At 41.7% G+C, this 27,879-nt stretch overlaps 2 protein-coding genes across 5 annotated transcripts in view; one reads left to right on the top strand and one right to left on the bottom strand.

Moving 5' to 3' along the window:
* Positions 1-27,879, bottom strand: part of TTF2 (transcription termination factor 2) — a 106,517-nt gene that overhangs the window by 30,908 nt on the left and 47,730 nt on the right. Inside the window, exon 23 of one of the 4 annotated variants that reach the window (XM_063104048.1) lies at positions 26,344-27,101. The exons of the other annotated variants lie outside the window; for them this stretch is intronic. Within the exon in view, the coding sequence (XP_062960118.1) occupies positions 26,957-27,101 (145 nt within the window). The 3' untranslated portion in view covers positions 26,344-26,956. Of the gene's footprint in view, positions 1-26,343; positions 27,102-27,879 lie in introns of those variants that run through there. 4 annotated transcript variants of the gene reach the window in all.
* Positions 8,694-17,947, top strand: TRIM45 (tripartite motif containing 45). Its single transcript, XM_063104050.1, has 6 exons — positions 8,694-9,498; positions 11,102-11,832; positions 13,147-13,276; positions 13,879-13,993; positions 15,901-16,027; positions 16,914-17,947. The coding sequence occupies exons 1-6, from the start codon at positions 9,011-9,013 to the stop codon at positions 17,060-17,062; spliced, it is 1,740 nt and encodes a 579-aa protein (XP_062960120.1). The 5' UTR covers positions 8,694-9,010; the 3' UTR covers positions 17,063-17,947.

Here is a 27,879-nt window from a genome sequence, read left to right as displayed (position 1 = left end):
GGTTAACTGGTGTCTCTGACTTGAAGCCTGGCATGGGAAACTTACTATTTACTCATACTCTTTTAAATTGTTGGCATTTTTTAATCAAACGCATTATTTTCTCAGTAAAAAAGTATATGTGCATATGTATGTATATATACACACACCACACACAGACTTACATATATATAAACACACACACTAGTATTTTGGTAAGTGTCGAGCAGTTACTTCCTGAGGACACTGGTTATGTATTTAGCTTAGCAGTCATGTGCCCTTGGGTAAGTTATGTCTGTGCTTTATGTAAGTATAACATTTAAATGAGGTAAGGCACTCCATACTGGCCAACAGTCAAAAAATAATAATAATAAACATATAAGATAATGCATTTGAAAATATCCAGCACAGGCTGGCACAATGTAGGTGTTCACTTCGTATTGGTTTAAATGACATTAAGTATGTGGGAGACTAGATTTATTATAGGAAGTAGACCTGCCCCTAACATTTGAGGGGCCATGAGCAAGAGGACAAACAGAGGCACCCACCCCATGGCCTGTTCTCATCTTTTTCCACCCTACCAGAGGGCCTCACATACATGTGTGGTCACCCCAACAGACTTCATCAAATCCTACCACTCCTAATAGCCGCCCTTTCACCACTCCTGAGGCCTAGGTGTGCATACGCTTATCCTGCAGTCTACATCTCGGGAAGAGGCCAGCAAGGTCCTGGAAGTGGGCTTCTGGCTATTAGTCAGGGAATTTCAGAATACCAGGTAGCTAGACCTACTCTGGTGTGTGTGTGTGTGGTGGGGGGAAGAGTGGGGAAAGACATACTCTTGGAAGTCCTCAGCCCTTAGGAAAGGATGCGACCGGAGAAGGGCCAGGGACGGTCCTCTCAAAGCAAAGGGCCAAGGACAGGGGCCACAGGTATCTGGATCTAAAAGCAGTACTGATTGGAGATAAGGTGTTATACTGAACCACTTAATGGAGTAGGAGTCAGAAGACATGGATTCTTGCCTCAATTCTGCCAGTAACTTCATATGTGGCCTTATGCCAATATCTTTTTACCTTGCTGTGCCTCAGTTTTCTCACATATTCATTTAATAAATATTTATTGAGCTCTAATTATGGGCCAAACACGCATCTAAATACTGGGGATACACAGAGAATTCAACAGATAATAGTCCTTGTAGGGAGCAAGCCATGAAGATATCTGGGGCAAATGCATTCCAGGCAACGGGTCTCTTCTAAACCAAAATTTTCATGATTAATCTTGAAAGTTTACATGTTTACTAAATACAAATAACAAAACATCTTACGAGTAATAACAAGTGTATGCTAAATTATAATGCAATATTATCAAGAGCACAAAACATGCCTCTTATTATCAATTCTCTAACATAACAGTACAAGCACTCTACAACCGCTGCTCTAATTTTAATCATGAGCATTATTACCATATGCAGCACGAAATCCAATCTCTGAATGTGCCATTTCCTTTGTATTATTACCCATTTTATTTAATTATATATGTTTTATATGAAAGATAAATTTACATAAAAAAATATAATGACAAAGTGTTTATCCACATTTTTAATAACAAAACACATTAATATAATGTAGTAGGTGCTTTTAAAAACATTTATGTCAGGGCCAGCCCGTGGCTCACTCGGGAGAGTGTGGTGCTGATAACACCAAGGCCGTGGGTTCGGATCCCATATAGGGATGGCCAGTTGGCTCACTGGGTGAGCGTGGTGCTGACAACACAAAGTCAAGGGTTAAGATCCCCTTACCGATCATTTTTAAGAAGAAAAAAAAAAAAACATTTATGTCAAAAAGGTTAATAATGTGATAAACATAAAAAAGACTTCACAGAAAGGGATGAATAAAGTATACTATAATGTGTAAATAGTCTAAGATTCACATATTTATACTAAACCAACTAAGATTGGGTGCAACTTCTTGACAACATCAACTACATGGCAGACAATGTGATCAGATAACTAGGAGTCAAGTGAAAGAAGAGATCTTAGATAAGATAGTGGTAAATTTTCTCTAAAAGGATAGGTAGTTAGGTAATAATAGAACTGATGTCTTGTGTAGTTGTGGTCTGATATAAAAGCAGTTACACAAAGAGAGTTCCAAAGCTCACATTATTCTAGCTATTTCATCCTCCCCTTCTCAAAGTTGAAGAGTTGCCCATTTTCACAAAATATCAGTTACAAGGGACTATTTATACTTGTTAGATCTTGCAGTTAGAATCACCTCAGGGTACAGTAAGTTGCTAGATAAAAAATCAAAACACCCACAATACAGTGGGCACTGGAGCCTTTACAAGGAAGTCCCTTCTCTATCTGTCTCAGTTCAAAATAAATAAAATAGAACAGAACCCTGTCGAAACTTTTAGTTTAGCTTTTTTATTACTACCACTAGATGGCACTAGCTTCTTTATTTTAGGAATCAGGCCCTCTTTTTAAAAAATCAGAAGGCAAAGATGATGTATCTGAAATAAACAATAAATTTCTCCAGTCGTCTGTCCTGTCATTATGATCAGTTTCTTATAAATATGAATCTTAGTCACTTATTCACTCATCAACATTTATTAAACATTATTATGTTTCAGACTGTACACCCAGTATTAGGGATGTAGAAATAAGATACGGACCCTTGTCCTTTTAAGAGTTCCCAATGCAGGAGAAAAGATATTTAGTTAAGGCAGAGGGCAGAATCAGACAAGCAAGTAGAAAATTGAAATGTAGAATGTTAAAGACTTGATAGGGATCTTCGCAGAGTACCATGAGTAACACATAGAGGGGCACCTAATGGAGACTTGGTGAATGTAGGATTCTTAGAGAAGCTGATATCTGAACTGAGCTTTGAAGAATGGGTAACAATTAATTAGGCAAAGAAGAGTGGGCCAGGTGTCCTAGGCAGAGCAAGCAGCTTGTACAATCATAAAATAAGGCTGAAGCTCAGGGTGCATGCTGGGGCTGTGATGGGCAGTGTGAGAAATGAGGTTGGCTGGACTGGCAGAGGTAGGGTCATGGGAAGCCTACTTATATGTATGTATCACATGGATAAAACACATGGAGTTTTATCCTGAAGGCACCTCCTACTCTTCTCCCCTTAGTTCACATTCTGCTCCTGTCACACTGGCCTCCTTACCATTACTCAAACATACTATACATGCTCCTCTCTCAGCAAGCACAGACTCTTCTCTTATCAGAACTACATTTTCCCCAGTCATGTGGGGAAATCATCTTACCTGAACTACTTTTTCCCCAATCATCTGGGGAAAAGGTAGTTTGGATAAGGTCACTCCTTCACCTTTGAGTCTTTGTGCAAATATCAACTTCTCAATGATGCTTGTCCTGATCACTCCCTTTAAATTGCAACACCCCCACCCTGCACTACAGATGCTCCTCACTGCTTATTTTTTCTCCATGGCACTTCTCACATTCTAACACACTATACAGTTTATGTAGTTATCACGTCTATTATTTATTTGCTGCTTTCCCCTACTAGAAGGTAAGTTCCAATAGAGTAGGAATTTTTGCTTGTTCTAACAATGATGTGTTTTCTGGTATCTGACACATAGTCAAATGTCCCTGTCCTCATGGAACTTACTATTCTAGTGAGGACCAAGCCATGAAGACATTTGGGGAAAACATATTCCAGAAAAAGGAGATTTGATGAATAAATAAAGCTATTGAAGAGCATAATCAAATTGGAATTTCAGAAAGATCATTAATAGGATCATAGAGAATGGATTGGAAATAGGAACACCAGTTAATAATCTAGACAAAGTATGATAAGAACTTGAACTAAAGCAGGAAGTGGAGATGAAAAGGAGGGAATGAGTTCAGAGATATAATGGAGGCAATAATGATAACAGTAAAAAGAGTCTCCATGTAAAGTGGGCTGGTACTTTATATTACCTCCAAATCTCACAAAAATCAAGGAAGGATGATAAGGTTAAAAAAAAAAAAAAAGGACTTAAGGACCTGGGAAACAGCAACATTTCAGAACCAAGTAGAAGAAGTAGTGCACTTCAGGGAAAAAGAGAAGGAGTAGTTAAAGGAGCAGGTGGTGTAAGGAAAATCAGGAATAGTGTAATGGCAACCAAGAGAAAAGAAAGTTTTAAGGAGAAGAAAGTTGTCTATCAGTGCCAAAAATCATAGTAAATTCAGTCATACAAGTTCAGAGGAATTGTTAGAGCAAACGTCAAATTGGACTGTGTTCAGGGGTAAAATGCAAGGTGAAAAATTAGAGAAGCAAGTGTAGACTATTCTTTTCAAGAGGCTTGGCTATAAAGAACAGAGAAATTGGAAGCTAGAGAGGGGCACAGGGTAGAAGGAGACACTTAAGCTGAAAGATCCACCAGGAAGGAGAAGATGAAGACAGGAGAGACAGAGGAAGCAGGTGGAACTGGACTTCAGAGCACAGGTATCTAGAGAAAGGATTCTCCTTCCTTTGAAATAAAGGAGGAGGATGGATGATGACTGACACAGACAGGTGTAATGATGAAAGATAAGTCTGACAGATCTCTCTAGTCCCTTTCCATATATTCATTTAGTGTGTGGTAGTACTCAAGCAAAGTGTCCAATCCAGACCTGCCTGATTTCCTGATGCGTCATCCTCCCTGGCTTTCTTTCTAACCTTCAGTACCTTCCTTGTCTTTGGCAATATGGGTGGGCTAAAATTCTTTAGATACCTTGATGGGCCCTGGTCACTTTCATCAGTCCTGTTCCTCTGACCCCACGACTTTTGCACTTCCCTCTAACTATTTGCTTTCTGAGGTCCCCAGACAGATGAAGCAGTGTGTGAGCATGGAACAAGACACCAAACCAATTCTGGGAAAGGAACGTCCTTAACAAATCCTCTCTCATTCCATGATCTCATCCCATACTCTTATAGTCTGCACTATCCACAAAATTCTTGGTCAAATGTGGTCCTGTTTATTCTCCCATTATCTGAGATCACCATTCTCTACCTCATCAATAACAGGTCTTCATTAAATGCCTACTGTGTAGGCAATAGTTTTCACCTTAACAGAGACACAAAAAATATGCACGTATGTGTGTATTATGTGTCTTTATATATTGTAAATATATACACATGCACATATATATCCACACACATACACAATAAATAAAAAAAATTCTGCAAGGTGGCACAAACTGAAAAGTGAACAATATAGGCAAAGAGCTATTAGAGCTCTAATCTGGACCCTTGAAATAACAGGGAAAACTTCGAGGTAAAGCAGGTTTGACACAGAAGGAAGGGTAGGTCTGAATAACAAAGATAGGAGAATGCTGCAGACAAATTGGTAAAGACCAAGAAATGTGCTTGGCAATATTAAGGGAATAACTAAAAGACTGGTTATATGGATCTATTAAGGAATCCAGATGTTATCCTATGGAGGTGGGGAGCTACTGAGGGTTTTAGAATAAAGGCTATGTTTTTACAATTAATTTGGAAAAACTCTGTAGATCAATTTTAAAAAACAGAGGGCAGAGATAATTCAGAGACTATAGTGATACTTGAGGAAAGGGTGATAAAGTCCTGTATCATCTTTAAAATTCTATACATTCTATACAATAAGGTGTTAGCAGTGGGGATGGAAACAACTTAGTGCCTAACTGGATATGGAAAAAGAGAAAGGAAGACAGGAGCACTACACGATTTCAAGCTAGAGTAAAGACAGAATGATGATACTATGGAGAGAATAAAATAGGGAAATTGAGAGAGCTCAATTTAGTGAGAAAAGAAGTTCAATGAAGTTTAAGATATGTGGGGTGTAAGGTGATGAGGACACGATTGTGTGCAGATTTATAATAGACGGTTGTGACAAAAACTCAGGAGATCAGAATTGGAATCTGGGAATCACATGCATACTAAAAAATATAAAGGGGAAAAGGTAGGGGATAGAAAAGGAGAACTAGTGAGAAAGTAGAGTGTGAGAAGCAGCCCAAGAGATTAGAAGGCCAAGCAAGAGAGTAGAGTATTACAAAAGTCAAGAAGCAAGCAAGTTTTAAGGATGAGGAAGTATGTAACAATAGTGAATACTAAAGAGACTGCATATAGAGAAAAGGCCAGCAATATGGTCACCCGTAATTTACAAGGGAAAAGTTTCAGTAGGATAGAGGGGAAGAATAAATAGGTGGTGGTGATGTTAATGGGACGATAGTGATAAAAGCAAAGAGTGAGACATTTCAAGAAATATAGTAGCAAGAACCACCAAAGTGAGTAAGTGGAAGGGGAGCTGGGTCGAGGGAGAATTAGTTTCCCCCTTCAGGACTTGATCGTAATTCTTGGTAGAAGGAACATGTTAGTAAAGGACTGACTGAAAACATAGGAGGAGCAGGGTTTTGAGGAGGCAGGAGAGAGTGGAATAAAGAACAAAGGTTTTGAGGGGCTAACTTTGGAATAGAAGAAAGACAATCTATGTGAAGAATCATAGATTTTTAAGTAGAATGGTGAGGGAGTTCTCCAGACAGCCTTGTTTTTCTCATTTAATTGAAAGCAATTAGCTGCTGAGTAAGTTAGGGATTTGATGCTTAAGAAACTGAGAAAGGAAAGAGTAGAGATGGCTAGGGTACATTCTCAAACATGGCATCGTACAAGTGTGCTCAAGTCCCAGATATGTTACGTTGGGCTGTCCATCAGACCTCTTTGAGACTTTCCTCACAAAGTTGTTAGAAGACTCAATGAGATAATATACATGTAAATTATAAAGCACTTCTTAAACAAGAGCAGTTAGGAACACCTACCACAGGAAATGTGATACAGCATGAATAAGAGATGAAGCAAAGCACAGCCAAGCATCAGGGTAGGTAGATGTGAAGTTCAGAGCAAGAATATACAGCAAACCCAAGTCCACAAAGTTTTTGTGACTTACTCCAGCATACTGGAGTGCAGAAAGCAGATTCTGAGGGTGGGTGCAGAGGACAAGAGGCTGAAGAAATTTAAGGACTAAATTAGGACTTTTGTAGGCATGCTTATATTTGGAATTTACATGTAATTTTTGTATAAAAGTGGCATTTGACTCCCTGACATGTTATATTTTGGAAATGGCCAAACAAATCAATTTTTTTAATTTTATAGTTTCCATAATTTGGAGACGACTTTTTTTTATTGTTCTTCATATTCCCTATTTTCAAAAGCTTGGGTTCCAGGCACTATTCTTATAGCTGAAATGGATAATGAAGACATCAGTGAAACAGCTGCCCACTGGGTCCAAATCAAGCAGGGAAGGTCACGAACAAAGCAAGCAGTGAGACAGTCTGGCATACCAGACAGGCTTAAGCGACAGCAGATAATGAAAACAGGTGGAGGGTAAGCAGACAGCGTGTTACCATTTTTGAAATTTGGAGATATAGGCCCCAGATCCCAGGTGTAGCAAAGCCCGCATACGGCCGAATCAGGAGACCCCTGGTAAGGACACCTTTTTAAAGGAGACGAGAAAATCATAAAGCTAAGGGTACCAGATGTGTTCATCTTCCCAATTAGTCTGTGAGCCTACAAAGGTCTCGGCCCTCACTGACATCCTCCACTGCGCCATTGTGACCAGTCAGTCAGGAGTCCTCCATGATCGACTGATAAAAACCGCAGGCTAAACTTGCTCTGCTCGTTTCTGTTACACGTAACTGTAGAATTCTGGGTGACAAATATCTAACCCCTGAGGTCATCCGCACTCTTCTCCGAACGGGTGAGACAAAGGCTCCCAAGCGCCAGGGAGGCAGAGTCAGCCTCCCCGGGCCGGCCCAAGAAAGCCCTCATTCTAGAGCTCGGTTCAACGGTCTCCCTCACTTACGCCCAGAAGTAGAGCCTGACGTGCCCTTACCCCCGGGAAATGCCATAGGCTAGCGAGCCTCGGGAGTTCTTGGAACCGGCACGCGAGGCCTGAGAGATTCCTGAACTAAGATAAGCTCCGGAGGGAGAGAAAAGAACCTCGCAGGTCCAAACGTGCGCTGAGGAGAAACGCCTCACGCCCCAGCACAGGTTCTCGGAGCCAGGGAAACGCCTCCTGCAACTCCCAGCAAGCCTCGGGCTGAGTACCCGGGATCGACTGACAGCGCCGCCCACCAATGGGAGAGCCCTGTCTGCGTTCGTGAGACCAATCCGAGCGCGGAAGAGTCCGTCCCTGTGGAGTACCGGCAGAGCTTTTCAAGGGGTCCTGAGGCCTCTCTGGTCGCCACAGAGATAGAGGGACAGTCCCCGTAAAATGGTGACGCTGCCTATACTGTGCCGCCCACTCCCAGTCTTGCTCTTTTTGTCCCCCAGCGCCCCTGCCCTGCGGCCGCCCTGCCTCCGGCCCTTCGTTTCGTCCCTCCCCCCGCGTGAGTGGATTGGCGAGAATGTGGAATTCACAAAGTTTATTGGATGTTGTTGTTGTCACTCTGGAGGCCGGCGGGGCCCGGAGCGGCGAGGGCCGCCCCTCTCCAACGGTGATTGGGCTCGCGAGTACACCCGGGCTGGGATTGGTGTGGGCAGGGGCGAGAGCCTTCGGGCATTCTGGTCCGCTGCGCGAGGTGGCGGTGACCACGAGGAGCCGGCGGGCTCGCGGCTTTCTGGCCCTCTGCGCCACCTCAGAGGGAAGGAGCTGGAGGGCCCCCACCTCATCGCGCGGGGGCGGGGGTGGCGCTTGTCACGTGTCGGGCGCGGGACCAGTGGGGCGGGCGGCGGGAGGGGGGTGGCAATGCAGGGCGTGAGAGGTGCAGGGGCAAGGAGTTGGCAGCAGGACTAGAACCTGGAAGCGCATCCGGGGAGGAGGTCTTGGGGGGCAGAAGAGGACGTGGGCGTGTCTGGTATGGGATGCCATGGAAAGGATGGGGCCCTCCTGAGTAGAGTTGTGGGTGGCTCCTTTCAGGAATCTTCTTCCCGTTTGCTCTTTTATTTGCCAACGAGAGAATCCTCATGGTCTCTGTTCAAGTTCTGGAAACTTTCTCTTTGGGTGGGCTCAATCACATACTACTTCATTGTAGAACCGCCCAGGGCCTTTTCTGATACTGGGCACAAACGCTGGGGATATGTCAGAAAACAGAAAGCCGCTGCTGGGCTTCGTGAGCAAACTTCCCAGTGGGACTGTTCTTGGGAACTCAGGCAAGACTCACTGCCCTTCGTGCATGGGGCTTTTCAAAGCCCCCAGGCTCTTGCCTTGTTTGCACACGGTTTGCACCACGTGTCTGGAGAAGCTGGAACCCTTCTCAGTAGTGGACATCCGAGGGGGAGACTCTGACACAAGCTCTGAGGGGTCGATATTCCAGGAATTCAAGCCGCGCAGTCTGCAGCCGCAGATCGGCATCCTCTGTCCGGTATGTGATGCTCAGGTGGACCTTCCCGTGGGAGGAGTGAAGGCTTTAACCATAGACCACCTGGCTATAAATGACGTGATGCTGGAGAGTCTGCGTGGAGAAGGCCAGGGCCTGGTGTGTGACCTCTGCAGCGACAGGGAAGTGGAGAAGAGGTGTCAGACCTGCAAAGCCAATCTTTGCCACTTCTGCTGCCAGGCTCATAGGTAAAGATGGGATACTCCACCTGGTGTGGCTTAAGAACAGAGTATAAAGTGGTGTCAAGACATAAATCCTTTGGTGAGCAGGTGAAAGGAAAGCTTTCTCAAGTACCATCGAATGTCAAAGAGCAGTGTACAATGCAATAGCAAATACTGTAGAACAGTAGTTAACCTCATCAGCCTAATACCTGTAGTAATAATAGCAATAAAGATTTGCATAGTCCTTTTCAGTTTACAAAGCACATTCACAGTTTCCTTCCATCATCAATCATTTGTGTAGTGAATAAATTGTACCAGGTGCTGGAGAAACAGAGGAGAATTAATATAATAACATAGATCCTGCCCTTGATCTCATTTGATCATTGCACTCTTATAGAAAAGCAGGCACTGTTTTCACCTCCATTTATTGAGAAAACTGAAGTCAAGTTCCCATAATTGATAAGTGTGTAATATAACTGAGTTTTAAATCCAGATTTGACTACACTCTATGCTTTTTCTCCTGACCCGTGCTGCTTTCCCACTTTAGGTGTTGATTGGCTGGCCCTCATCTAAGCCTTTGCCTTGTACCCTAGAGTTACTCTGGAGCTTGGTGAGGTGGGCTGGTAGGTGTTAATTGGCGTGCAGATTATGTCCTTTCTGGCATTTGGTGAATAGTTTATCAGATGAATCATTTTTTGTCCCTTTTTACTCTTCCCCACTCCATTCTAAGACATCAGAATATAAAATAACCAAAGTTTTACTATTAGCCTAAAATAATTTTTAAGTTCTGATTTCCATTTGTTTTCTGGCCTCACCAACAGAACCATTTAGTAGTCTTCGCTATTTTTTTGTTTTATCTTGTAATTATGTGATAGTTCCTATGACTGTCATGCTGCCAACTAAACAGCTGACCCTATTTTCTCTGCAGCCACTCCTCTGGTGCCACAGTAGGCAAATAAGCTACAAGCTGGTAATGATAACAGGGGAACTCTGAACAGTCACTGTGGTTTCCTAGGGATTTTCTCTGAATCTTCAGAGTCCTGCAGAAAAGAATTAAAAGGGAGCTTTGATTCTACTGACCATTGATTTTACTCTAATAATGCTGATTTGTGTGATGTAGATATTGGTCAAATTGCTTTATCAAAATCTTAGATGAAAGCTGATGAGACTTTTTATTGGGGCCAGGTAGCTGCATTTTAATTGCTTGGGGTTTCTTGCTATGTCATCTGGCACAGTTTCTGTCTCTTGGAGCTGGCTTTCCACCATGTTGTCATCTCTAGTTTGCTGTAGGAATTAGGCTGTGGCTCTTGTCTAAACTTGCCCCAAAAAAACTCTTGGGGAAAGTTCCAGGATATAGTCAGCATTGCAACCTTTTGCAAATGCATGTCCCAAGCCAGAGCCCTAGTCTATTTTTGTTTGTTCTACACAATAGCCCTTTCAGGTAGGTATTGTCCCCTACTGTACAGATGAGGAGCTGGAATCAGAGAGGATCTTGCCATTAGAGGTTAGGGCAAGGAATTAAACTCAAATTTGTTTAACTTCAGAGCCCATCCTCCTAAAACCTCTCTGCTGAAGTGTTTCCCAACTAGATTTATTCCCTGATTTCCTGTTTCTGACTGTTTGCTCCTAGGCGGCAGAAGAAAACAACTTATCATACCATGGTGGACCTAAAAGACTTGAAAGGCTACAGCCGGATTGGGAAGCCCATCCTGTGTCCTGTTCACCCTGCAGAAGAGCTGAGGCTGTTCTGTGAGCTTTGTGACCGGCCTGTGTGCCGGGATTGCGTGGTGGGGGAGCACCGAGAGCACCCCTATGATTTCACCAGCAATGTCATCCATAAGCATGGGGACTCTGTGCGGGAGCTCCTCAAAGGCACCCAGCCCCACGTGGAGGCCCTGGAGGCAGCCCTGGCTCAGATCAAAGAGATGGACAGTGCCCTCCAGGAGCGAGTGGAGGCAGTGGCAGCTGATGTTCAAACATTCTCTGAGGGCTACATCAAGGCCATTGAGGAGCATCGGGACAAGCTGCTGAAGCAGCTGGAGGACATAAGGGTCCAGAAGGAAAATTCCCTGCAGCTGCAGAAGGCACAGCTGGAACAGCTGCTGGCAGACATGCGGACTGGAGTGGAGTTCACTGAGCACTTGCTGACTAGCGGTTCGGACTTGGAGATCCTCATCACCAAGGGGGTCGTAGTAGAACGGCTCAGGAAGCTGAACAAAGTTGTATATAGTGCCCATCCCACGGTAAATGATAAGATATGCTTCTCTCAGGAAAAAGCAGGCTGGTGCCGTGGCTATGAAGTTTATGGGGCCATTAATACCAAAGAGGTCGATCCAGCCAAATGTGTCCTTCAAGGAGAAGGTAGGAAGGCATTTCCCATTGGCCTTGAGAGGGCAGTGGACAGGGACATGATGTTTAAAGATTTGTGGCTTTTTCAACTAGTGCCTTTGTTCAGCTATGAAGTGCTCTCCTACTGATCAGTTTACCAAGGGAGAGAGACATAAATGATCTAAAAAATGGTGACTTGCCATTTTCTTTCTGAATTGTTCTGGTCAGGGTACAGTTAATATTCAATACAGGTGTGAGGCTTGACCCTTTTCCAATTCAGAAAAGTAGTAAATACTAAGGAACTCAAAGTTCATGCTTTGTTTCTATCAGATGGCAGATCAGAGACAGTGCCCATTAGGAGATAACAGCATTGATTAGGGTAGGGTGAAATCCTGCTTGTTCAGAGAGTAACATGGCAGGTCTTGATTGCTTGGATCAAGTTCTGAAGGGAGATTCAGAAGAATGAGAGAGACAAGATTATGGTTTCCTTTCTTCTATGCCCCTTTTGGTTCACATAAACCTTATATCATTGGCATTTAAAAGGATATGGTAGGTGTTTGCATTCTGTAGGGAAAAAATGATATCTTTTGACCAGTGTTCTATTTCTAAAGGAAACATGTTTTCACAGATCAGTCCTGACAGGAAAATAGTATCCAAGAGTCATCCTGACTCTGACACAGGAATTCTTAACTATTTGGAAAACATAGATCCCTTTGAGAATGATCTCTCCTCTAGAAACACCCACCAGCTTGGGCATAAAATTTCAGGAGATTCTTAGACCCTTCATAAGCTTCTCCATAGACCTCATAGTAGTTCATGAACCCCAGGTTAAGAAACCCTGTTTTGTCTGAATGCTGGACTAGGGACTGCAGCTTCTGGGTATTCCTTTAACACTTTGGCATGAGTTACTGAGCTGTGGAGGATCTCAACATGGATGGGCCAAACTAGTCAACTCTAACCCCTGGAATCAGCAGGATCCAGAGCTTGGAGAGGGTATTTTTGGACTTAACTAGCCTCTCACCGGGTCTAGAGGTTTTCTTCTCTGGGTACCTAGATCAATCCTGAGTATTTTCAAAGCTTCCTTAGGGCTGAAGTTAAGGTCCAGGATCCTGTGTCATCCAAGGGCAGATGATGGCTGAGAAATAACCAGGCTTACCAGGAGGGACTCCCAAGAGGTATACTCTGGGAGGCAGCAGGGTAAGAGAGAAGAAAGGGAACAGGGTGGTTACAATAAACAGGAAACACAAACTTTTGTTCGGAAGAGGAAAAGCAAGATGGTGTCTGATCTGAGGATGAAGTCACAGCAGTTTGCTTTTGAAGTGAGGATTGAGTGTTTATCTCTTGCAGATCTCCACAGAGCCCGGGAGAAACAAACAGCCTCTTTCACCCTGCTTTGTAAGGATGCCACAGGAGAGAGCATGGGCAGGGGAGGAGACAACGTTCATGTTGCAGTTGTCCCTAAAGATAAGAAAGACAGGTTTGTATCACACAGTTAGGTGTCATTGGTAATAAGCAGTGAGGAAACTGAAAATTTAAGATACTGGAGATGTAACTGCAGCAGTTACATCTTACCTCCCCATGATGCTATGAAAAAGTGTAATATGATCAAACTGAACCAAATGTATTTTCTTTCAATTCCCTCTTAAAGGTATGGTCTACCCCTCAGTTTGTCTTCCTCCCAAGCTTTGGAATAGACTGAAAAATCTGATATACCGAATAATGCCCTTCTCAAAATTCAGCCCCCTTTTGCTACTAAATTGTGCCAGGAGCATATTTATATTTCTCTAAAATTGGACTACGGAGGAGGGACAACAGAGCAAGAGGGTACAACAGAAGCCTTTTGAAAAGAACACAATAACATTTTCAAGGAATTTGTCTGAATATCAGACTAAATTAGAATTTATGCTGTTTACCATCTGTTACACAATTAAATTCTGAGGCAAGTGGAAGAAGCTTCCTATTTCAGGACATTTAAAATTAATATTGAATGGAATAATGTAGAATTTACATTCTAAAATACTAGGCAACTGAAGCAGGCTTGTGGGAATGACTGTTTTTTGAACTCTTATCTTCACCCAGTCCAGTCAAAACTAAGGTCCAGGATAACAAGGATGGGACATACTGTGTTTCCTATACCCCCAAAGAACCTGGGATCTATACCGTGTGGGTCTGCGTCAAAGAGCAGCACGTGCAGGTGAGTAAGACCTGTGCACATGCTTCGCTGAGGTCCTTTCACCTGGCCTCCTGGGTTCTGTTGTCTTAGGATCTGGAGACTTTTCACATAGAATCAGCTATATAGAGAGATTGAATAGGATTCTCTTCTTTTTTATCTTTATAAACAGCCCAGATTTTGCTACTTTTATTCTTACTGGTGGATTCTTATTAAGTAGATAAGAACTCTCTGTCCCTATTTTACCTCCTGGCAGTTATGCTTGTATTTTATTATTCTCTCAGTTGGTTTGTTGGAATTCCTAATTCACAGAAGATGCCTTGATCATAGGGGGGCATTCTACCAGCAGACAAGCATGCACATTAAAAAAATAGAAAGGATTTTCCAGTTTTGTTCAGACTGTGACCAGACATGGACCTACTGGAACACAAGGAGGATGGTTATGCCTCCTCCTCTCAACTGACCAGTCATCTGCCCAACCATCTGCCCATGTAATTCTCTTCTCTGCTTTACATATATGCTTATCTGTTACTGTGGTTACTACACCACCTCCACAAACAAGTATAACACTTTCTGGTTTCGAGATTAGGAATTTTTAAAAGTTGAGTAATTCTCACATGTCCAGAAGTATCTCTCTGCTGACATTGGAATAGTCGGAGGTTTTCTCTCAACCAGAAATCAACATTGACAAGGACAATAGAATACTATACAGCATCGTGATATTATTACCTTGTGATTTGTGCACTAGGAAGATGAATATTCAGTAACTATTTATTGCCTACTTAATTACAGTATGTCAAGAACGGGTTATGTGTTTTTGCATACATTATTTCAATTTTCTTCAAAGCCACTCAGGCACATGGACCATTGTCCAATTAGACTGAGAGACTTGATACAATATATAGTAGTAACTCTGTAGCAAACTTGGAATTTGAACTCTTTTCTTTGAATTCTGAGTTGTTTTTTTAATGAATTGTAAACTCTTTAAAAGGGAAATTTAATATTTGAAAGACTTGTAAGGTGCCAGGCCCTCTACTTTGTGCTTTCTCAGACTGTGGAGTTCTCATATAGGGATAGGCATGTTATAACGCTTACTAAATATTTTTTATTTAACATAGGACAGAAATTGGAGACTGAAAGTTATCTTTGAAGGAAAGGGGGCAGATGGGAAAACTACTAATCTGAGAATTATTAGCCACACACAATTAACCTTTCTCCCTTCCATATGTCTTCACATCCCAGAATAAATGGATTGGTAAACACATATGTCGTGTCTAGGGTGAAGGGGTGGAAGGAAAGAGACTATCTCTGTATTTGAGGAGAGGAGATGTGTGCTGAGAAATTGGAGAAAGGACCACAGGATGTCCTAGGCTTGTGGTCATGACTTTCACTAATTACCCCCGAGATTCCTCAAAAGTTGAGATTGAGAATCCTAGAGACTGAAGTCAGTCACATGAAAGCACAAATTGAAATTACTAATATACCAAATGATCTACATGCTTTCACTTCATGCAAGAGTAGAGTGAGACAGAATCCGTTCAGAAAAAGCTTAAGCTTATTGTGGCATGGAGTTCTGCTTTTTCTGCCATCTTGCCAGAACAAGCCCCAGCTAATACAGATGTCACTGAAAATGGAGCTGTGTGTGACCCTAGTCAGCATCCAGAGGGTTTAGCCACATGTTGAAGATCAGTACCCATGAAAAGCATGGTAGAAGGGCTGCACAGACTCCTTGCTTCTTTCACTGCATTTATATCTGCCCCGTCCCAGACGAGCACAGAGTTCTTGTCCTCTAATCTCTGTTTGTCTCCTGATGTCCTTGTTGCTCCATGGGCAGGCCCTGTGATTTAGACTCTGTTTAGCACATGGTGATGATCAGAACATCTTGTTGACTAATAAGGTGCTGTTCTTTGTTTTTGGTCTGAACACTGAAGGGCTCACCATTCACTGTGACGGTGAGGAGGAAGCACCGCCCACATGCAGGCGTGTTTCACTGCTGCACCTTCTGCTCCAGTGGAGGCCAGAAAACAGTTCGCTGTGCCTGTGGAGGCACCATGCCAGGTGAGGAGGAAAGTCATCATCTTGGGCATGTCTGCTAGCCTGGGAATCAAGTGATATCCCCTCCACTACCACACAGCTACTAGGTTTATTATATCTGTATTGGTTTCTAGAAAGTATAGCCTGTGTATAGAAAGATACCACTGTTCTAAAAATTTCACTTAAAGCTTCTTTGTTCTGAATTGAAATGGCAGACTTCAAAGTTCTGAGTTCTTTTTATTTTTGATACAGTTCACCAGTCATATGAGCTCTCTGCTTCTCTGTGGGATCTCAATTTCATCTGTACCCTTTCCAACAGCCTGAGCAATGTGAAAAACGCAGACCCATCTTATTCCTTTTAAAACTTAAAGAAATTCCAAATAAGGCAAGGATGAGAGAGTGGATAATTAAACCAATTGAACCAGGTCTGGCTCTTTTTGGGAAGTCAGCTCAGGCAAGATACCTAATTATTTTTTTAAAAAATTATCCTATCATGTCCTTGCTCTACTGGTGGGCTACAAAATAGGCTTTTGCACCCTTCCATGAAAACACTTCAGGATCTACCATCTTTTTTATTTCCTCCAATCTGCCCTTCCTTTTCACTTCAATCATTTGATGGTTAAAATCCAAACTAGTTCATTGTATAGTTAAAATCGAAACTAGTTCATCTTCAGTTAGCAAATTTTAATGCTATTCTTAGAATTTTGGCTAACATTGGTTGGTTTGTTGTGATCAGTCTTGAAAGTCCTCCTGTCTATAGAGGAGTCAGGTAGCTTGTTCCTCTCACCGGGTTTTTCTTAAATATTTTTACTCTCATGAGTTGGGATGTGACCAGGGGGTTTAACTTCCATGGTAACTACTGGACTTCACTCTGATGGTTGTTTTTCCCTCTCCATTCCATACCCTGCAGGTGGGTACCTGGGCTGTGGCCATGGACACAAAGGCCACCCAGGTCGTCCCCACTGGTCATGCTGTGGGAAGTTTACTGAGAAGTCTGAATGCACATGGACAGGTGGACAGAGTGCACCAAGGAGTCTACTTAGGACTGTAGCCCTCTGACAGTTTCCTGGGTATGTGCTCAGGCTGGTAAAGCTGTGGTCAGCATGACCTAGAATTACCAGAGGACCCCAGAGCTTGATTCATTTTGAAGAGACTGACTGATAGAATTAAAAACAAAGTGCCTTATCTAACATTAGAGTTCAAATGTTTTTTTGTGAGTTACTCACTAATTGACTTACGGATGGTTGAGCACGAGACCACCACTGCATTTCTCTTCAAGGTAGGTTGGCAATGTTCTCTCTATACCATGGGAGGCTCCTTTCTATTTTGTATAGGTATGGAGGTATCTATGCCATTGGAACTTAGAGATCATGAGGGGTAGTTTAGTTCCTTACTTTCTGAGATATTAGAACCTTTTTAAATTTTTCCCTGAGCTACATATTATTTAGGTGTTTCCCTCAAGAGAGTAAAAATTTTCTTTCATCTTACCCACTTTTTGTTAACACACTTGGTTTACCGGTACATGTTTTGTGACCATTATAATGTGATGTTGTTTCGGAAGGCTTCTCTATGCCACGTTCACCCTCTACCTCCAAAGCCCAGAATACTACTATTTGATCAAAAGCATACCAGTAGAAAGTTAATAAAGAAGAGTAATGTTGACCTAGAACTTCATACATTCATTGCAGTTCTACTCATGCCTGATGATCTAGATACCTTCATCTACCTCACATCTCTTTGTTTTTATAGAGTAGTCTTTGCTTTTATCTATGTACCTAGAAATAGCTGGAGGCTTTGACTCCTTAGCTGTTAAAGAATTCTGGGGAGAGGACATACAGAGCTCTGGTGCCTCAGCCTTGCCAAGATCTTCACTATATATATGTTTTGTGTTCTGAAACTTTTGATTCCTTATGTAGCAATAAACTCAGCATGTATTAAATGTAATTATTGAAATCTGCATTGTAAGATCCTTTAAGAACTGGGTGACTCATTTGAGTGGTGAACTGGGTCAGGCAAGGGAAGTGAGATAATTAGATGATGACTGTCAGGTCACTGTGGAAGACATGTCCTCCTTGAGGGTGACAGATGTGGCTACATTGTAGCCATTAATACTAAGATATTCTCTATATTCTCACCCTTTTCTGGAAACAGGCTCCTTTTCTAACAAAAATCTGATCTTCCCAGAACACACTGCTGCCCCATCACCCTCTCATATTATTAGCTATTTGCTCTTCCTCACTCCTTACATCACTGGGCCCAGAGGTCAGGTGGGTATCCTTAGCTCATCATTGCTACTTTAAGATCAGTGATTCTCAACAGGGAGTGATTTTGCCCCCTAGGGGACATTTGGCAAAGTCTCAGAGACATTTTTGGTTGCCACTACTGGGCCAGGGTGCTACTCGCATCTAGAGGATAGAGGTCAGGGATGCTGCTAAACATTTTACAAAGCTCAGAACAGCATCCAAAAACAAAGAATTATCCAGTCCAAAACATCAGTAGTGTTACTGTTGAAAAACCTTGTTCTAGATCATTATTCCTACTACTTTTCTAAAAATGGCCAGCCTTGGGCTGGCCCGTGGCTCACTTGGGAGAGCGTGGTGCCAACAACACCAAGTCAAGGTTTAAGATCCCCTTACCGGTCATCTTTTTAAAAATAAAATAAAATAAAATGGACAGCCTTGAAACTCATGCCTTTAAAGTATACAACTTGCTATTCTTCCATAATTCAGCCATCTACACAGCTGCAAATCATTCCCCCTCATTCCTTGAAGATTACAGCAACGAGCTTCAGTTCTAATCCTCATCATTATAGAGATAATATCCATATAGACTTCTTAGTTCTGTGACCGGTCCCCCAGTGTTCTTTTTTCCCTACCTTAGTCATACAATTACACACTAGACCTTGATTCCAGCTGCACCCCATGCATAGTCTCAATTTCAGGCATCTTACAGCCACAACCACCCATCTTTCCAGCTCACCCACTGTAATAACCTGACTCTACTAATTCTTCTACCTCCTTGGAACCACAGTGTAGTGATCCTACCACCTTCTTATTGTTCCTCTCACCCTTCTCATGTCTTTCCCTTCATCCTTCTCAGCTTAGGTTCTCCAAACCATCATTATAATCTCTCTCTTACATAGTCTCCCTCTGTCATTCTTGCTTGGCAAAACCCCAACCCAGGTTAGATCCAATTCTCCATCTAACCCAACTGATCCTGCAAAAAAACACAGAAGCATAATGACTAGTTTCACTTTAAATTTATGACCACTAATTTCAGTGGGCTCAGCATTGCTCAGTAGCCTGACAACATCTCCCTAGTCCATTTACTCTCCCATTCTCCTAGATAATTATTTCATACTTTCTTCTCAAATTCCAATTTCTACCCCACCTCTCCTTTCCACTTAAGATCTTTAATTTCACCAAGAAAATAAAAGGACTCAGAAGAGAATTTCCCTACCCTCCCACCACATTTATAAATATACTTACATTCCTATCAAAAGCGAACTTCTACATTATGTACTAGATTCCATCCAATCGGTACTACCCAGGAACATTGCTCCAGTAATTTCCCTGTCTACCTGAGTGCTCATTTCAGAAAATAAACATGCTACAATATTTCCCATCTTAAAACACAAATTTCCCTTGATTTTTGTATTAGTCTGCTAGGGCTGCCATAACAATACCACAGACTGGGTGCCTTAAACAACAAATTAATTTTGTCACAGTGCTGGAGTCTGGGAGTCCAAGATCAAGGTGCTGGTAGTGTTCTGGTGAGGCCTCTCTCCCTAGCTTGTAGATAGCTACCTTCTTGTCGAGTCCTCACATGGCCTTTCCCCTATGTATGTGTACTCCTGGTATCTTTTCCTCTTATAAGAACACCAGTCCTGTTGGCTAAGGGCCCCACCCTAAAGGCTCTGTGTCCAAGTACAGTCACATTGGGGATCAGAGTTTCAACCTATGAATTTTGGGGTACATAATTCAGTCCATAACAATTTTACATCCCCCTTTCACAACTTCTCGATTTATCTGCTCCCCTTTGAAAAGATCTCAAAAGAATTGTTTGCTGTCTCCACTTATTTCCTTTCATTTTCTCTCAGATCTAATCCAATCAGTCAGGACTCCACGGAAATAGTTTTTATCAAAGTCACCACTAAGGTCCATGTTACAGAAGCCAATGGTCAGTTCTCAATCTTTATCCTTTTTGGCCTATCAGCAGCATTCAACACAGTGATCACTTTCTCCACCATGAAACATTTTCTGCACTTGGTTTGTATATGGCATCACTCTTCTTAATTATTCCATCTCGTTGGCCATTCCTTCTCAGTCTCCTTTGCTATTTCCTCCTTATCTTCCTGTTCTCTACACATTGAAGAGTGCCAAGGATCAGTTCTCGCATTTCTATCTTCCCCCCTGCCTCCCTAGATGATTTCATTCTCTCATGACTTTAAATACCATTTATATACTGATGACTCCCAAATTTATCTCCAGGTCCAAACTCAATATGATTATGTCCAATAGCTTACTTAACATGTCTCCTTGCATGTAGAATAGAACCTCAAATTTAAGATGTCCAAACGGACTCTCATATTACAATTCTCACTTTCCACTTGCCTACTACCACCAAACTGCTTGTCTGCAGTCTTCTCCATCTCCTTAAAAGATAACACAAGTCCATTCTTACAGTTGGTGGAGCCAATAGCCTTGGAAACACCCCTGACTCCTCTCTCACACACCACATCCAATCCATTGGAAAATCCTATCAGCCCTACCTTCAAAATATATCTGTTGACCTCTGCTCTCCCCCTCCACTGCTACCATCCTCTTTTGAGATACCAAGATTTCTCCCTTAGTTTTATAACAGCCTTCTAACTAGTCTGTTTCTACTCTTACTTCCTTACAGTATATTCTCCACCCAATAGTCAGAGAGATCCTTTTAAAATATGTCAGATCATTTCACTCTTCAGCACTTTCCAGTGGCCTACCGTCTTACTCAGAACAAAAGCCAGTCTTTACACCAGCATGAAAGAGCCTGCATGATCCAGATCCCCTCTTTTCCTTCATTTTCTACCCAGCCCTCTCCATCACTCTATTCCAGCCACACTGCCCTGCCTGGTGCTGTTCAAACCAAGCACTGTCTGTCTTGGGGACTTACAGTCACTGCCCCTCCATCTGAGATGCTCTTCTCACAGATATCTTCACGATTCACTCATTTTCCTCAGGTTTCTGCGCCAGTGTCAAATATCCTATTAGAGATGTCCCTAACTACCCTGTATAAATAGCAACTCCCCACCCTGGTACTCCATATCACACTTATTTGGCTTCATTACCATCTAACATATATTCTGTTTATTGTCTGTCCTCTTATACTAGACTGTAAGCTCTGTGAGGGCAGGGATTTGACGTTTATTGACTACTATAATGGCCCCCTGTAGGACGGTTCCGGGCATGTAGTAGAGGCTTAGTCAATATTCTGTTGAATAAATAAAGATCTAATTGGTAGAGTTGTTAGTTTGGATCTCCCTGGTGTCTATTTTTACAAGCCAGACTTCCCTTCTCCCAAACCCCAAAATTTGTCATTTAACCAAATACCACTTGGGAAAAAAATCTTGGCCTTCTCAGCAACCTGTCAGATAAATTATATGCACCTGAGGGACCAGATTTGAACTTTCCAGTTACCTCAGACATCTAGGGATTGCCTGCCATGCAGAAGCCTATTGTATTACATCATCTTTTTCCATGTTTCTTTTAATGAATCAGATTTCAAAACTGAGTGTAAAAGCTTACCATCTATTTCAGTTGGAAAAGGTTTCAGTAACTACTCTACATTAAGTTATATTGCAATAGAAAACTTCTGTAAGACATTTAGGTTCTGACTAATGCCTTAGCATTTAAGTAATATTAATGGTAACAATTCTCTTACACATATTTAAAGTTTATGTGGATGGGGTGAGGGGTGGGGCAGCTGTTGCTTGGCGTGAGCTACAATAGTGTCTAAACCCAATTTAATGCACCTACCCTGCCAGCTGAAAGACCTGGCAAATTCAGAGTGACCTACAGAGTCCAAGACTTCAAGGTGAGGAAGAAAAGGGTTGGACGATTTAGGATAATTCCTAAATCGTCCTAATGTATGTAACAAAATGCTTCAGAAATCATCTTTGAGTTGTGAGCATTGAAACTTCAGCAGGATGCAACTTTATGATGTAAGTCATGCCTCTGATGCTACAGGTAAGAAAAAAGCCACAAATTAGAGCCTCAGTCCTCTGGGATGTTGTAACAGGATAAACATCTTGGCCATGTTGGATAATAAACATACACATATACCTGGTGAGCTGACCCATTCTGTAATCTCTAAAATGCAATAGTTGCTCAACTTTACTCCAGGGGATATATACCTGTGTGTTAGGTTTGGCTTAACTAAGAGATGGTTCAATGAAGTGAATGCTAATTAGAAGCAGAATATAGGAAGAGGCATTTCACTGTTTGCCTTGTTAGCTCATACATATTGACTTCAATTCCTTCATCACTTTCTCAAAGACCTTCTCTGACTCGGTCAAATCCATTATTGGCCCTCCCAGCTACACGTACCTCTCCCTTGTAATACTGATCACCATGGCTGCTTTACAGCCACATCCAGTTATTTGACTAAAACCTGTCTCCCCTACTAGACTCTAAGCCTCAGTTGGACAGGATGGTTTTTGGTTTTGCTTACTTTCCTATTTTCAGTGCCCAGTATATAATAGGTGCTCAATATATATTTTTCAATTAATGTATGAATAATTAAGCAATAGAACTATTCTCCCCATCCTTCCTTTCATACGTAATCTCTACCTACACTCAGATTTAGCTATGGAATTGGGGTAAAGAGGACGCAAGATGTAAAAAAATTGTGTAGCTGTGTTTCTCCCCTATTCCCTCTCTAGGGGTTAGGCTGTTTTTTTCCATTTCCATCTCCATCTTCAATCTACTGACACCTGTGGTACTTTGTTCTATTACTAACCCTAATTTCATTTTTATTTATGAAAATATTTTAATCTAAGTTACATGCCTAGGAATTCTAAATTTCTATTGTAATTCTCTTTGTGCCTCCCATTACGTTTTTTAGTTCTTCCTGCCCTTTCCGAGGGCTAGATGCTATACAAAAAATAGCAGTATAACATTCCACTTTGTAAACCCAATTCTCTCAAGGTATTATGGCAGATATCAAGATTTCAGACCATCAGAGAGGTCACACTAAGCACTGGTGTCCCGTTGGTTATCTTTTTAGTGCAGAAGAATCTGCCTTTACCTGCAAGCCCTGTTAAAAGCCACTTCATTGAGCAAGGCAGTCAGAGGAAACAACCCAGTTTTTGCAATAACTATACTAAATCACCACAAATAATTGATGAGAAAGGGGTCATGTCCCATAAAGATATAATTCTACCTATTGCTATTCATAATGATTGCATGGAAATAGGAATCATAGACAGGCTTTTTAAAGGGCCCAAGATTCCACACAGCCATGGCATGCATGATGCTCTTGTGTGATCAACATGGCTAAAGAAAAGTGAAACTATAAACCTTCCATGAAGACATTTCTGTCACATTAGAAATAGCTTGTAAATTTAGTGCTCAGGAAGGTTGTGCTTTGGTAACAGATGTTCACCATCTGGCTCTTTCAGCTTCATCCATAATGCTACTTTATTCTCATATTCCCAGACCTAACACCAGCACTTTATGGTTTATAAAGCACTTATGATCTCATATTGTTTGTGCCCAAGTCTGGTAAGGTGGCAGGCAGATGTGAAAAGAAAACCCAGTGGTGGTGGTATATCACATGAAACAAGGCTGGTTGACACTGGCAGGACTCATAGTGCAGCACTATGGTGTGGGATGCTACCCACTGCTAGAGGCTGCAGAGACCCACCATGTCATACACAGACCTTAAGGAATTGATTCACACTAGCTAAAATGAACATGAGCCTGAGACAGATATCAGAATGCCACTTACATTAATGCATAAGATATCTCCCTCCCAGAACTAGGATTTAAGAATGCATGTTTGATACACTCCATCCCATTAGGATGGTGGTTCCAACTTTTTCTGCATCCACATCTCATCAGTAGCACCTCAGTCCTAGGAACACCTATCCAAGACATAATTAGGTGGCTTTGCTAGCTTACAACCAGGACAAGGAAAACTAGAGAAACTGTTTAAGATACCAGGAGGAATCTTACAGTAGATTACATTTGTTAATGGGCTCTGGATATCTGAAGATTGTAGATTATAATCCCTGAATCCCTCTCCAAACTAAAAGCCAGAATACTTGAACCTGAAACTTAAGACTTCCTTTCCTCTAAACAGTGCTTGGAATGGACACTGACAATGTTCATCTAATACCCTTCTGATGGACATTACTGATCTATCTTGTCAAACAAGTTATAGTATGTATATTTGTTATTAAATTCCCAGTGGTGCATGAGATATACAAATGTGCTAATCTACACATTTTACAGCTGAAAGGACTGAGATGCCCAAGGAATTTGTAACTAGCCTAATGCCAGACAATCAGCAAATGGTAGAGCCAGGGTTTGAACATTTTTCCTGGCCTGGGAACCATTGCTTCTTAGGTGACTCTATCTTTACCTTAGTGTGTTGATCTTACAGCATAACTTCAAAAGGGTAACCTTACTTTCTTCATTTCCTGATTTTACCAGAGACCTCATTGTAGCTGCTGAGTTGTAAAAACATTGCCCATCTTACACTGAAGAAACCCAAGTGTAGAGAAGTTAATGATTTTTTCAAGGTTATACACCCAGCTAAGTGAACTAGAACTAGAGTTAAGTCTAAGTTCTAGACCAGAACTCTTCCCACCATGCCACGTTACCTTTGTAAGTCTTTAGCTCTTGTCCTTAAAGGGAACCTTTGCTTAAAAAAGTTCTAGTGCCTTAGTTCACACTGTGACTGAGTTACATAGGTTTTGTCTCCTAACCCAACTCAAAGGACGGCAGTATTTCTGTCTAGGAAGAACTATGATTCTTTCTAGCAGAAATGAGCAAAGTAAGTGTTTTGGGAACAACTGCTAATGGGAAGAAGGAAATCTGAATGGTTTCCTGAGGTATAAAAGTCTCAAGTATTTATATGTCAGGGTACTGAGTGGTACATGAAGAATCCTCAAATCTCAGTGGTTTAAAAAAATTATTTCTTTATCATTTCATAATCCAATGCACATGAGTTGGTGTGAGGAGAGAGGTACACATGGGGAAGACTGTTCCACATAGTCATTCAGGGACCGAGGCCTTACTAGTCTGACAAAAGCATCAATGGCCAAAAACTAGGTTAAGAACCCCTGATGCAGTGACTTCACCATTCCCTCGGGCCTTGTAGTCTTCATTAGTTCTTTTGCATTCAGCAGGCTGAGGGAAGAAACAGCATGAAGAATCATTGGGAACGTTTTAGAGGGCAGCCTAGAAATAACTTGCATCCCTTCTCTCCACATTCCATTGATTAGAACTAAGTGTATTAGTCAGAGTTCTCCAGAGAGATAGAACCAATAGGATATGTTATAATTATATGAGAGGGATTTATTAAGGGAATTAGCTCATGTGACTATGAAGAAAAGTCCCATGATAGGCCGTCTATAAACTGGATGCTAGTAGCATGGCTCAGTCCAAGTCCAAAGGCCTCAAAACCAGGGAAGCTGATGGTGTCCTTGGTGTAAGTAAGTCCTGCAACCCAAAAGCTGAAGAGTCTTGAGCTCTGATGTCCACAGACAGGAGAGAAGACTGTATCCCAGCCCCAACGGATCAAGAGAGAGCTTCACCTCTCTCCTCTGTCTTTTGTTCTCTCCAGACCCCCAGTGGATTGGATGGTTCCCACCCACATTGAGGGTGGGTCTTTCCCACCCAGTCCACTCAGACTCTCATACTAATCTCTGCTGGAAACATCCTCACGGACACACCTAGAAAGATAGCTTTACCAGGTTTCTCAGCATTCCTTCATCTAACCAAGTTGACACCTAGAATTAACCTTCACACTGTAATAAGAACCCCATCTAACTGCAGTGAAGACTGTGAAATGTAGTGTCTCTGGGTGCCCAGAAAGAAAAGCAAATGGGGTTTGATGAACACATAGGATTATCTCTACTGTGCTGTTAAACATGTATTTATTAGATTATACCAAAGATAATGCAAATACTAAATGATACAATGGTACAAATACTGAATAATATGACAATACTAAATGCTACAAATACTGTAAACTTGTAAAAATACAAATATTGTGAAAACTGATACAAGTATTAAATTATCATACTAATACTACATGTGATAGAAATACTAAAGATACAATGATACCAAATGATACAAATACTGTACGACACAGATACACTGATACTAAATGATAGAATGATACCTATACCCCACATCTGTTTATAAACAAAGCATCTCCTTGATCTTAAGCCTAAGGAAGAACTGCCTGGGCTGAGACAACTGCAGAGGAATGGCTGTCTGTCAGGATCTACTCTCTGCTCCATCCATAAAGAGATGGTTACAGGGGCAGCCTCACTGGCAAGAAGAGATGAAGAGATGTGATGGGGCCTGTGTTAGGGAAGGTAATAACACTAGGTCTCCCATCAGCTGAGGATAGAAAGGCAACACATGGGTTTTTGAGCTTTACTAAATCTTATGTACAATTCTGCCAGAGCTGTTTTCCAAAATCATTTAATTCTAAAGCATTTTCTCTTATCTGAAATCAGATTGGTTTCTATGCCACTCATTAAATAAGTTGATTGATTAACATGATTGATTAACCATCCTCAATTCTAGGGATAAGATTATGCCTCATTTTGAGGAGGGCAAAAGGCTTGCCAGTGAAATGGAATGCCAGGAAAGAGGTAAATCATGGTTATGTCATTACTCTCAGATGCTTATACAAACCAGCAATGGCATAATTCTGAGCCCTATGAACAGTAGGTTAGATGCCAAAAAGGACTTTGAGGTCAGCCAAAGTGAGTTTGGTGACAGATTCTCCAGATCCTGATAGAACCTGTTTGGCCAAATCTTTCTTTTTTTCTTGGAGCTGCAAGATCTTATCTTCCACTGTTCCCTCACAAACAAATCTAAAAAACAAACAAATAAGCAAACTATCAGAAACCCAAAGTAGCATATCAAATAACATATTCAAATTCCTATTATGTTTTAGTTTTTAATGATATTTCTTCCTTTACATTTTCTTAGGTTAGGTTAAGAACCCTTTGTTTAGGGGACCCAAACAACCTTGATTAAATATATGTCCATTTTAAATGATGTGACTCAAATTGACTTTTGAATTTCTTTCTTAAGCTAAGGTAATTGAGCGAGCCTAAAATAAGATATGCCTATCCCCCCAAAATATAGAGATCCTGCTTTCACCCAAAAAGCTTCACCTTGATAAGGTCAGAAGGCCTCAAAGGTTATCATGTTTCTGCTAGGTATATGTGTGTTAGTTTAAATACAAAGTGTCTAATTTCTTGGCAAATTCACATTGAAAATAGGTTTTATGAACCGAGGAAATGCCACTGTGATCATTCATTCACTCTTTCAACAAATACTGATTAAGCACTCGCTATATAGCACGTACTAAGCTAGGTATGGGGATGGAGAGATGAACACAGTCTTGCTCGGAAGGAGAACACAAGAGAGACATGAGAATAACAATAATGATAATATGACCTGGTCTATAATGTCCAGTGTGTAAAAGGAAGACAAGGAAAAGGACCTGGGGCGACTGATCAAAGGTGACCTGCCCATTTACAACCTCTTTTTCAAGGCCCCTTCCCATCTCCCTGACAGTTTTATAGAAGTCTTTCTCTTTTGCTCAAACCCAGATCAAAGACTGGATGTGAGGGGTCTCCCCAC

This window comes from Cynocephalus volans, chromosome 8 (assembly GCF_027409185.1).
Source record: "Cynocephalus volans isolate mCynVol1 chromosome 8, mCynVol1.pri, whole genome shotgun sequence".
NCBI classification, from domain to species: domain Eukaryota; kingdom Metazoa; phylum Chordata; class Mammalia; order Dermoptera; family Cynocephalidae; genus Cynocephalus; species Cynocephalus volans.
This window is presented reverse-complemented; position numbering and strand designations above follow the sequence as displayed.